Here is a 12,518-nt window from a genome sequence, read left to right as displayed (position 1 = left end):
CTGTGAACGCGCCGGCACGGAGATCCGTACGCTATGGCTGCTCAGGGGGAACTGGGTTCGGTCGCGACGGCGGCCCATTTAAATATCCTCCGCCCGCGGCGCGCTCCCTCCGCCGTCCGCGCCCCGCGCCACGGTAGCGCGGTGGAACAGATTGCGACGGCGTCTGAGATGATGTCGGTGTGATGGCTCTGTCCGCCGTGGTCGTCACAACTATGCGTTTGCTCGATTTACTCTTGATTAACCCAATCGCTGGTTCCCAAGCCTTGCTAAGATTATAGCCACAGTCACGGTTTATGAGGTCGTCATTGGTGCGAATTTCGATGGCCTCTCTAACAACGCTGTCCCAGTCTCTCGACGTCTGTACCAGAATCCTCGTGCGGTCATACTCCATAGCGTGATTTTCCGACAAACAATGTTCAGCGACCACCGACTTGCTCGGATACATCAGTCGAGTGTGCCTCTGGTGTTCACGACATCGATCCTCGACGGTACGCATCGTATGACCAATATACGACTTGCCACATTGACACGGAATCTGGTACACGCCGGCCTTCCTCAAACCGAGGTCATCTTTGGCGCTCCCCACCAGTGACGAGTTTTATTCGGAGGACAAAACACAGTTCCGACCCGGTGTTTCTTCAGAATGCGGGCGATTTTCCCCGAGAGTGCGCCTGTGTATGGAATAAATGCAGTGCCTACCTCCTCCCTCGTGACTTCATCCATCTCAACAGGTTGTGATGCAGTGGTTGGGCGGAAAGCACGTTGGATCTGCCACTCTGAGTACCCATTTTTTCGAAATACAGTTCTCAGATGTTCCAATTCCAGGGGTAGACTCTCTGTGTCAGAGATAGTGCGCGCCCTACGTACTAGAGTTTTAAGTACCCCATTCCTCTGTGAAGGTTGGTGGCAGCTGTCTGCGTGCAAATACAGATCAGTGTGTGTTGTCTTTCGATACACCATATGACCTAGGGTGCCGTCAGCCCTTCTCCTGACCAAGACGTCAAGGAAAGGTAATTTACCCTCCGTTTCAGTCTCCATAGTGAATTTGATGTTGGGGTGTATGGAGTTTAGATGTGTTAAGGAAGTCAAGGAGTTTATCCATACCATGTGGCCAGATGACGAACGTGTCGTCCACGTAACGGAAAAAGCAAGTAGGTTTCCATTCGGATGACGACAGGGCTTCCTCCTCGAAGTTCTCCATGTACAAATTCTCCCTAGGTCATGGGGTGTATCAGACGATGCGTACCGTCGAGGATCGATGTCGTGAACACCAGAGGCGCACTCGACTGATGTATCCGAGCAAGTCGGCGGTCGCTGAACATTGTTTGTCGGAAAATCACGCTATGGAGTATGACCGCACGAGGATTCTGGTACAGACGTCGAGATACTGGGACAGCGTTGTTAGAGAGGCCATCGAAATTCGCACCAATGACGACCTCATAAACCGTGACTATGGCTATAATCTTAGCAAGGCTTGGGAACCAGCGATTGGGTTAATCAAGAGTAAATCGAGCAAACGCATAGTTGTGACGACCACGGCGGACAGAGCCATCACACCGACGTCATCTCAGACGCCGTCGCAATCTGTTCCACCGCGCTACCGTGGCGCGGGGCGCGGACGGCGGAGGGAGCGTGCCGCGGGCGGAGGATATTTAAATAGGCCGCCTTCGCGACCGAACCCAGTTCCCCCTGAGCAGCCATAGCGTACGGATCTCCGTGCCGGCGCGTTCACAGGAGCTTAGTCCGTCAGTTCACCTGATGCTGGCGACATGTTTGATCGCCGAAATATTGTGCCTGTTGGACACTATAGACTGGCAGTACACCCGTGGATATTTTGATTATCTAAAAACTGTACACAAAAAATAATATCTTATGTTTGCTTTGCCACATCAAAAATCTTACCTCCTTATCGATTTCGAGAAGAAAATCAACGAAAGCAGAGAAACACAAACACATTGTTACAAACAGAAGCACCCACTTCAAGATGGCTGCTAGAAAATTATGATAGTTATCAAATTACACTGTAGATGGCACTTCTATGCAACAATAGTCAAAACACTATCTCTGAATAAAGCGATTTTCTTATTTTAAGAACTTTTATTTGAAAGTGTCAACTGCTGGTGTTCTATCAACTACTGGTGCCTGTACTTTAACACGTTTGTAGCACTTATTTCTCTGTTTACACATGGCCACAGTGGTAGGTCGTATCGGTATGGAATAGTCATTAACAGGACATTTGTCTGAGTCAAGTCTCCTAAATACTTCTTTAATTCATCCATAGCGTTTGGAGTTTCATTTTTAAATACGTCACTTGCTCCTCCAAACAGCACAATAAAATTATGAGTTAATTTGCAGACTTCAGGCAGGTGGACAAGAATTACTACACTCCTGGAAATGGAAAAAAGAACACATTGACACCGGTGTGTCAGACCCACCATACTTACTCCGGACACTGCGAGAGCAATGATCATACGCACGGCACAGCGGACACACCAGGAACCGCGGTGTTGACCGTCAAATGGCGCTAGCTGCGCAGCATTTGTGCACCGCCGCCGTCAGTGTCAGCCAGTTTGCCGTGGCATACGGAGCTCCATCGCAGTCTTTAACACTGGTAGCATGCCGCGACAGCGTGGACGTGAACCGTATATGCAGTTGACGGACTTTGAGCGAGGGCGTATAGTGGGCATGCGGGAGGCCGGGTGGGCGTACCGCCGAATTGCTCAACACGTGGGGCGTGAGGTCTCCACAGTACATCGATGTTGTCGCCAGTGGTCGGCGGAAGGTGCACGTGCCCGTCGACCTGGGACCGGACCGCAGCGACGCACGGATGCACGCCAAGACCGTAGGTTCCTACGCAGTGCCATAGGGGACCGCACCGCCACTTCCCAGCAAATTAGGGACATTGTTGCTCCTGGGGTATCGGCGAGGACCATTCGCAACCGTCTCCATGAAGCTGGGCTACGGTCCCACACACCGTTAGGCCGTCTTCCGCTCACGCCCCAACATCGTGCAGCCCGCCTCCAGTGGTGTCGCGACAAGCGTGAATGGAGGGACGAATGGAGACGTATCGTCTTCAGCGATGAGAGTCGCTTCTGCCTTGGTGCCAATGATGGTCGTATGCGTGTTTGGCGCCGTGCATGTGAGCGCCACAATCAGGACTGCATATGACCGAGGCACACAGGGCCAACACCTGGCATCATGGTGTGGGGAGCGATCTCCTACACTGGCCGTACACCTCTGGTGATCGTCGAGGGGACACTGAATAGTGCACTGTACATCCAAACCGTCATCGAACCCATCGTTCTACCATTCCTAGACCGGCAAGGGAACTTGCTGGCCCAACAGGACAATGCACGTCCGCATGTATCCTGTGCCACCCAACGTGCTCTAGAAGGTGTAAGTCAACTACCCTGGCCAGCAAGATCTCCGGATCTGTCCCCCATTGAGCATGTTTGGGACTGAATGGAGCGTCGTCTCACGCGGTCTGTACGTCCAGCACGAACGCTGGTCCAACTGAGGCGCCAGGTGGAAATGGCATGGCAAGCCGTTCCACAGGACTACATCCAGCATCTCTACGATCGTCTCCATGGGAGAATAGCAGCCTGCATTGCTGCGAAAGGTGGATATACACTGTACTAGTGCCGACATTGTGCATGCTCTGTTGCCTATGTCTATGTGCCTGTGGTTCTGTCAGTGTGATCATGTGATGTATCTGACCCCAGGAATATGTCAATAAAGTTTCCCCTTCCTGGGACAATGAATTCACGGTGTTCTTATTTCAATTTCCAGGAGTGTATTTCAGACATGGGAGCATAAGGCTTAACAAATGTTGTTGCTTTTTCAGATATTCTGTCATTGATCCATGTAGCAATTCCACGACCATGACTGCCAGCAAGGACAATGAACTTTATGTTACTTTTTCGTGTTTTGTCACACTGGAGCTGTGCATTGTTATGACTTTGCGGCAGATAGCTGTGAATTTTCATTAAACCTTGAAGAAATAGATATTTATAAATAACCGTGTACATCTTGCAGAAGATTCATAGAAATTCACGGAAGTGAGATTGGGGTGTGTACAGAGGCATAGGGTACATGCATCATGACAGGGACAGGCAACTGCGTGACACACACACACACACACACACACACACACACACGCACACACACACACACACATACACACACACACACGCACACACACACACAAAACTTACGCTCTTCACAAAACGACCTCGTATCCTGTCTCACCACACAGATGTAAATCAACAGCAGTTTGAAGAAAGCCAGAACGTGTCTTTGGTACTGACTAGTAGCTATCGTACCCACAGCAATTTGTTGTGAAATATCAAACTTGAATGAGATTTTCACTCTGCAGCGGAGTGTGCGCTGATATGAAACTTCCTGGCAGATTAAAACTGTGTGCCCGACCGAGACTCGAACTTGGGACCTTTGCTTTTCGCGGGCAAGTGCTCTACTATCTGAGCTACCGAATCACGACTCACGCCCGGTACTCACAGCTTTACTTCTGCCAGTACCTCGTCTCCTACCTTCCAAATTTTACGGAAGCTCTCCTGCGAATCTTGCAGAACTAGCACTTCTGAAAGAAAGGATATTGCGGAGACATGGCTTAGCCACAGCCTGCGGGATGTTTCCAGAATGAGATTTTCACTCTGCAGCGGAGTGTGCGCTGATATGAAACTTCCTGGCATATTAAAACTGTGTGCCCGACCGAGACTTGAACTCGGGACCTTTGCCATTCGCGGGCAAGTGCTCTACCATCTGAGCTACCGAAGCACGACTCACGCCCGGTACTCACAGCTTTACTTCTGCCAGTACCTCGTCTCCTACCTTCCAAACTTTACAGAAGCTCTCTTGCGAACCTTGCAGAACTAGCACTCCTGAAAGAAAGGATATTGCGGAGACATGGCTTAGCCACAGCCTGGGGGATGTTTCCAGAATGAGATTTTCACTCTGCATTCTGAGTTTTGAGAAAGGTAACTTGTGCAGCACTAAAATGTCTTGGACAAGATCAAATAAGGTGTCCTATAAAGCACACTTTAATTTATTGGTAGAATACTGGGGAAGTGCAATCAGTCTACAAAAGAGATTGCCTACTAATAGCTCATGTAATTGGTTGTAGAATATTGCTCACATGTGTGGGACCCATACCAGATAGGATTAACAGGGGATATTGAACATATACAGAGAAGGGCAGCTCGAATGGTCACAGGTTTGCTTAATCTGTAGCAGAGTGTAACAGACATCCTGAAGGAATTGAACTGGCAGACTCTTGAAGACAAATGTAAACTGTCCCCAGAAAGTGTATTAACTAAATTCCAAGAACAGGCTTTAAATGATTACTCTAGGGATATACTACAACAACCTATGTATAACTGACATAGGGATTGAGAATAAGAGCAGAATAATTAATGCAGACACAGAGGCATTCAAACAATCATTATTCCCACACTCCATATGTGAATGGAACAAGACGAAACCCTAATAACTGGTACAATGGGACATATCCTCTGTCATGCACCTCACGGTGGGTTGGAGAGTATAGATGTAGATATGAATGTAGAAATATTATCGGTAGAATAAAATCCGATAAAGTACTCATTCACTGTCAAAATCTTCATAAACGACTCTGAGGCGAAAATGGACTTCCTCAGTTTTCGACATGTCGCAAGTTTCATACAATAAAATTTAAAATAGTCAGCAGTTTTTATTTATGTCGCCCTTAATTCCTGACCAGCAGAAAAATGCTGCTTTTGGAACACCAAAAAGGTGAATATGCTCCTCTTTAAAAGAGGGGAATCAGCTGCCTCCATCCTCATTCTGCATTCTTCACCAAAATTTTGGCATTTAAATCCTTTTATCCAGTCTCTCATTGTAGTGAAGCCTCCATACTCAGCATCTCCCTCTCACTGCCACTGTCTTCATATGTCTCTCTCCCACTATCTTCTTTTCCTTCCATTAATTTATAGAATATCACACTGCGACTGTCTGTTCTCTCACTTCCTTTTGTTTTTCTTTCCTACTGACGCTGTCCCCATGGTACCTCGGCAACTCGAAAATTCTGGAGGGGTCCAACTTACGTTTTCCACTAGGCGTTTAAAATTTTGGTCCAAAATATGCCCTCCCCAGTATTTAAGCGTTAATGTTCGCCAGTCATGGAGGGCCAGACCCTCCAAGCCTATGTATGTTCTGCACCCATCTGTATTTTTCATTATAACTGCTCCTCTCTCTTTTAGTCCCACTGTTTCTGTCTCTGTCCACGCCTCTTTCTCTTTCAATGCCATTGCCTCTCACTGATCATCAGTTCTCCACTCTCTTTTTGGTCCCATTTCTATTTCCTTCATTCATCTCTCTTTCTCTCTCCCAAGATCACTGTTTCCTCTCTCTTTGTCTTCTACTGGCCCTCTCTTCTCTCTCTACCACATCTGCTGCCTCTCTACTACACTCTTTCAGCTCAAAAGCAAGAATATTTTCACACCCAAATTTTTGGCGAGGAAGGTGGAATGTGTTTGGTGGCTGCTGGTGCCCCGCTTTCCTGGCAGAATGTTTTAACGAGGATTTGTGCTCCAACAGAAGCATTTTTCCTGCTGGTTCCTTTCTTTTCACTGCTGCAGATGGGTGTGCTGCTTAAACGAAACGAATTTTGGGAGTCAGTGGATTTCAGACAGTTTCTTTATATACTTCTACAGATTTAGATACTTTGACACATGTGAACAACAAATAAGTATTCATGATATAAGGTTAACACAAAATGGTTTGCTTTATATTTTTTTCTGGATACTTTGCTAGTTGATTGCAAATCCTCGAATATGTCTGGATTAGGATCTGTTTCTTAAAAGAGTAAAAATGCTATTAAAATTATTTTATTGAATTTGCGGTCTTTCTGGCCTCACCTAATTTCCTTTCAGACTTGTTAAGACCCTTTTAAGCCCTTTTTTTTGTCGCTGCAGTACCACTTTCTGTACATCTGTAGGCGTGAAGTACTGAAGTACACGTCATACAGAGAGAAAGGGCCATGAACTTTTATTGGTGAAAAATGCTGACTAAAAAAATAGCTTGGTAACCTCAGAACCATCTCGCTGGCCCTAGCCATGTGTTCTCCACCTCAGTTAAAACAACATTTACGCCTCAGACCCTATATTACATGCGTAAGTACAGTAAATCTGCGCCGCTGGATTTCGGTAATGGATAACGATACCGCAAAAAGGTTCACGGTTCTCCAAGAGTATCATCTTAAGAACATATGGTAAAAATTTCGACGATTTGCCATGAATATAAATTAATGAAGTGGTTATCCCCATAACTGGTACTTTTGGTACCCAAAAATCATGTTTTTTTCGGGTGTTTCTTGATGACAGTAAATATGAAGCACCAAAGAAACTGTTACAGTCATACATATTCAAATACAGAGATATGTAAAAAGGCAGAATACGGTGCTGTGGTTGGCAACACCTATATATGACAACAAGTGTCTGGCGAAGTTGTTAAATCGGTTACTGCTGCCACAATGGCAAGTTATCAAGATTTAAGTGAGTTTGAGTGTGGTGTTATAGCTGGCGCACGAATAATAGGACGCAGTATATCCGATGTAGCAATGAACGGGAATTTTCCCGTACGACCATTTCACGTGTTACCCTGAATATCAGGAATCCGGTAAAACATCAAATCACCGACATCGCCGGAAAAAGATCCTGCAAGAACTTGACAGAAGTGCAGTCCTTTCGCAAATTGCTGCAAATTTCAATGCTGGGCCATCAAGAAGTGTCAGCATGTGAATCATTCAACAAAACATCATCGATATACGTTTTTGGAGCCGAAGGCCTACTCGTGTACCCTTGATGACTGCATGACACAAAGCTTTACCCTCACCTGGATCTGTTAACACCGACATTAGGACTGTTGATGACTGGAAACATGTTACCTTGTTGGACAAGTCTCATTTCAAATTGCATCGAGCAGATGGATGTGTACGGGTACGGAGACAACCTCATGAATCAATGGACCCAGCATGTCAGCAGGGAACTGTTCAAGCTGGTGGAGGCTCTGTTATGGTGTGGGGCGTGTGCAGTTGGAGTGATATGGGACCCCTGATACGCCTAGATACGACTCTGATAGGTGACACGTACGTAAGCATCCTGTCTGATCACCTGCATCCATTCATGTCCATTGTGCAATCTGACGGACTTGAGCAATTCCAGTAGGACAATGCGACACCCTACAAGTCCAGAATTGCTACAGAGTGGCCCAGAAACACACTTTTGAGTTTAAATACTTCTGCTGGCGAATGAACTTCCAAGACATGAACATTATTAAGCATATTTGGGATGCCTTGCAACGTGGTGTCCAGAAGAGATATCCGTCCCTTCGTACTCTTACGGATTGATGGACAGTCCTGCAGGACTCATGGTGTCAGTTCCCTCCAGCACTATTTCAGACATTGGTACATGCCACGTCGTGTTGCGGCACTTCTGCGTGCTCGCGGAGGCCCTACACAATATTAGGCTCTTCGGTGTATTTTCGAAAACGGGAAATTGTCGTTTCTGCATGACTGTCTAAAGAATGTAGAATTAAAACCTGAAATATTTGCTGTAGTTAGTTATTTAGATAGTTGCGATCTACAGGGAAAAACGGCTAAAAATCGTTAACGCCACGCTCAGAATTACAGTGCAGATCTTAACTTCGCGTAAATGAATAATACTTACACTCTTGTTGTTTTTTCCTGGCTTTATCCAGTACCTTCCCGAGTCTTTGTGTAAATAAGATGGAAGTTCTAAAAAAAACAAGTAGATTTACTGGGATGTCACGCTAAAAGAACCGACTGAACTACGTCGAGCATCTTTGCGATGAACTTCAGAATCGGGCGCAAGACACATCAGTTTTTTTTCCCTGAAAACCAGCGATAACTGTTGTTCTCGTTCCAGAGAGGATGAGAACACATTTCGCCTGCGGTGCACCAGGATTCAGTGTTTAGACTTTACACGAGATTTAACGTTGTTAATGTAACAAAAAGAGGAGGTGCTACCTGTTCAAATTAGACGAGTGACAGCTTTGAATCGAATACCAACGATTCCCAATTACTTGTGACGGCATACTATATGTCTTTGCAATGCATATTTTTTGTAAGCACCCAAATCTGAGAAAGGAACGGTGCCCTAAGGAACAGTACGAGCAAGTTAACGACCGGTTAAGACGGTGAAAGTGTTAAGTATGTCGTAAGTGGGAGCAACGCGAAACGCGCAAGGTGTTATGACATGGAGAGAAGCGGTCTTTTGCGCATACCACAGAGGCTTTCGGCAACAAGTCGCGGTGTTAACCAGAGGGCCTCGCATCACATGACGTAAGGTTATTGGGAAGTGAGGTGAAGTAGTATGCCGTGCTTTCTATTTAAAAAGTCCAGCGGCCTACTAGCCCCAGGTGTAGCAGGCATGAGCTGTACCTGGATGCTGCGAGTGCGTGTGTGTGAAAATCGGGTGAAGTGCGCAAGTATCACAAATCCTTTCTGCTTTTCAGGCTGTGATGGTGCTTTCAAGGCGTGCAGTCGTCGAGAGGGCTCCAATGAAGTGTAATAGTGTCGTTACTCTTTAAAGTAGACTCTGAGTGAAGGATAAAGAAGGACGCACCACGAAGGAATTATCTGGATAGGACGGAATTCGGTAGAAGTGATGCATACGTACGGACAAACAAATGATTAAAATTTGATCCGGCGAGTTTGTTGACCAAGATAGGGTTGGGCAAGAAGAGCAGTAGAAACTCTCGTCGTGTGCGGGCGGGCATTATCTAGCTGAAATGTAAGCCCAGATAATGCCCGTCCGCACACGGCAAGAGTCTCTACTTCTTGTCTTGGTGCGTGCCAGACCCTATCTTGGTCAGCAAACTCGCCGGATCTGTTCCAAATTGAGAACATTGGGAGCATTATAGTCAAGCCCCCCCCCCCCTTCCCCCTCCGTACCCAACCACCTCGGGCTTTTGACGACCTAACGCACCAATTGGACAGAATTTGACACAATATCCCTTACAAGGATAACAATTCTGTCGATGAATGCTAAGCCGAGTAACTGTTTGCATATGGGTCAGAGGTCGACTAATGTGTTATTGACTTGCTCCATTCGTGAAGCTCTTTCTCTTGAATTAATCATCCAGTTTTTTGAATTAGTAACCATTTGTTTGTCTGCACATGTAGATTACATCTACCGATTACCATCCCATTCAGAAAATTCCTTCGCGTTGCCACTTTTCCTTCTTTTTCTTCGCGTGTATTTTAAACTGTAGCGACACTGTTACACTCCACTGGAGCACTCCCGCAGACTGTGCGCTTTTGACAGCGTCAACAGTTCCTTCGTGGTGCTTTTTTTTCCCCTTTTTTTCTTAGGAGTATATATAAATTATCTATTGGACGGCGTCGGAAGGTCCATGAAGCTTTTTGTAAACAATGTTGTTGTCTAAAGGAAGGCTAAAGTACTATAAGAGTAAAACGATATGTTACAAGACCTGCGGAAGATCAGTGACAGATGTATGACTGGTAGTCGACTCAGTATGTAAATAAATGCAACGTATTGTGCGTAATCAACTGTTCGATTACGCTATTGCTTCAGAGATCACTGGAAGCAGTAACAACCGTAAAATACGTAGGACTGACGGTCTGGGGTGACGTAAAGCGGAATTATCACACAAAGAAAACAACAGAAAAAGCAAATGCCAAACTGAAATTCATTTGACGAATTATAATGAAATGTAATTCACCCATGAAAGAAGTGACTTATAAATCACTTGTAAAAATCGATTAATGAATACTTCTCATCAGTCTCAGACTGACAGAGAAGATACAAAGAAATTTCGTCACGGGATCGTTTAATAAGCATGAGACCGTTACGGAATGCTCAGATCACCACAATAGAGGCTATGTGTTAAGGGAGAGCATTATTGTCTTTTTCCCATGTACCACTCGCGGATAGAACAGGGAATCGAGATAATCATAGTGGTACTCGATGTCCTTCCCTCCAGGTATCGTAACTCGGATTGCAGATTATCAATTCAAAAGGGCTATCGAGAAGTTCCCGTTCGTCGGTCGTACAGTCCAGAATTGGTATGTCAATCAGGCAATATCACCGTAAGCATCGGCGCAATCGTCCCACCAATGCACCATGTTGAAGATACCAGTTTGATAAAACACTGTGTCCTGTTGCGAGAAGAAGTTCGTAACTGCCTGCTACACATCTTCATCCGACTGGAATCGTCGACTCTTCAAAGTCTGTTTGAGGGACCGAATGTGTGATAATCGTATGATGAGAGATCAGTATTATAGGCTTGTGTTCGAGTGTCTCTCGTTTGAGGGGGGGACCTGCGTTATGAAACAGCAGCAGCCCTTGTAGCACTTTTGGACAGACATGCTGTCCCATACACATCGTTCATTCACCGATGGATGTCTACCGGTGCCTGTCATTCGGCAGCTCAGAAAATATTAACAGCAAGTTGGTCCTGTTTGGATGCATTTGGTAATAACGCCGCAGTAGTTCACGTTCCCGCATTTGGCGCACACATGTCGGAAAGCCATGAATGCCACACCATCCCTTGCCTGCATGTCGATGCTCATATACCCACTTTGGAATCGCGCTACGTTGCATATGCCCTGCAGCATCGTCTTCAAACGGAAACTGGGCCCGGGTTCGATTCCCTGCTGGGTCGGCTAATTTTCCCCGCGCAGGGACTGGGTATTGTGCTGGCATCGTCATCCTTTCATCCTCAGCGACTGCAGGTAGCCGAAGTGGTGTCAGATTGAAAGACCGGCACCCGGCGAACGGTCTGCCCGACGGGGGGCCCTAACCATACGATAAAATAAAAAATAAACAGAACTTCTTTTTTAACTCGAAGCTACCAGGCCCGATGGATCGCGCGTTGCTACAAGTTTTCTTCTCCATCGTCTTCTATCCATCAAATGATGTCATCTGCCATCCGTCCACATCCACGGCCAGATCTTCATGGAAGCAATGACTCCACCGATTTCTTGGCCTGGGCAACCATGGCCACCTGTCGTCTTCCATCCTAACCACATATCCAGCCCACTATATTAACTTGCTTCTGATGATTCCTGCTATACTGGCATCTTGATACTGTTCATCTAGCTCATAACTGTGTCTCATCCTCGATGCGGTGGTGGTTGCATCCAACATCGGAACAAAGATCTTCCACAGCATCTTCACCTTAACGTGTGTTCCACTCAGGCCGATCTTTACCAGATTGATGAATTTCTGTGACGCCGCGAACTCTCTGAGACAAAAATGGCTCAGAGCACTATGGGACTTAACTGCTGTGGTCATCAGTCCCCTAGAACTTAGAACTACTTAAACCTAACTAACCTAAGGACATCACACACATCCATGCCTGAGGCAGGATTCGAACCTGCGACCGTAGCGGTCGCTCGGTTCCAGACTGTAACGCCTAGAACCGCTCGGCCACTCCGGCCGGCTCTCTGAGACAGCTGAACCGGTTCTTGCGGTATATGT

General features: G+C 46.4%; 1 protein-coding gene across 3 annotated transcripts in view; it reads right to left on the bottom strand.

The window, feature by feature from the left end:
- LOC126354448 (uncharacterized) overlaps positions 1-12,518 on the bottom strand; it is a 184,170-nt gene that overhangs the window by 164,207 nt on the left and 7,445 nt on the right. Inside the window, exon 1 of one of the 3 annotated variants that reach the window (XM_050004138.1) lies at positions 1,903-1,982. The exons of 1 other annotated variant lie outside the window; for it this stretch is intronic. In XM_050004138.1, the coding sequence (XP_049860095.1) occupies positions 1,903-1,956 (54 nt within the window). In that variant the 5' untranslated portion in view covers positions 1,957-1,982. Of the gene's footprint in view, positions 1-1,902; positions 1,983-12,518 lie in introns of those variants that run through there. One more of the 3 variants, XM_050004139.1, reaches the window with a different exon arrangement.

Source organism: Schistocerca gregaria, chromosome 3, assembly GCF_023897955.1.
Source record: "Schistocerca gregaria isolate iqSchGreg1 chromosome 3, iqSchGreg1.2, whole genome shotgun sequence".
Taxonomy (NCBI): Eukaryota; Metazoa; Arthropoda; class Insecta; order Orthoptera; family Acrididae; genus Schistocerca; species Schistocerca gregaria.
The sequence above is the reverse complement of the archived record's forward strand: the minus strand, read 5'-3'. Positions and strand labels throughout refer to the sequence as shown.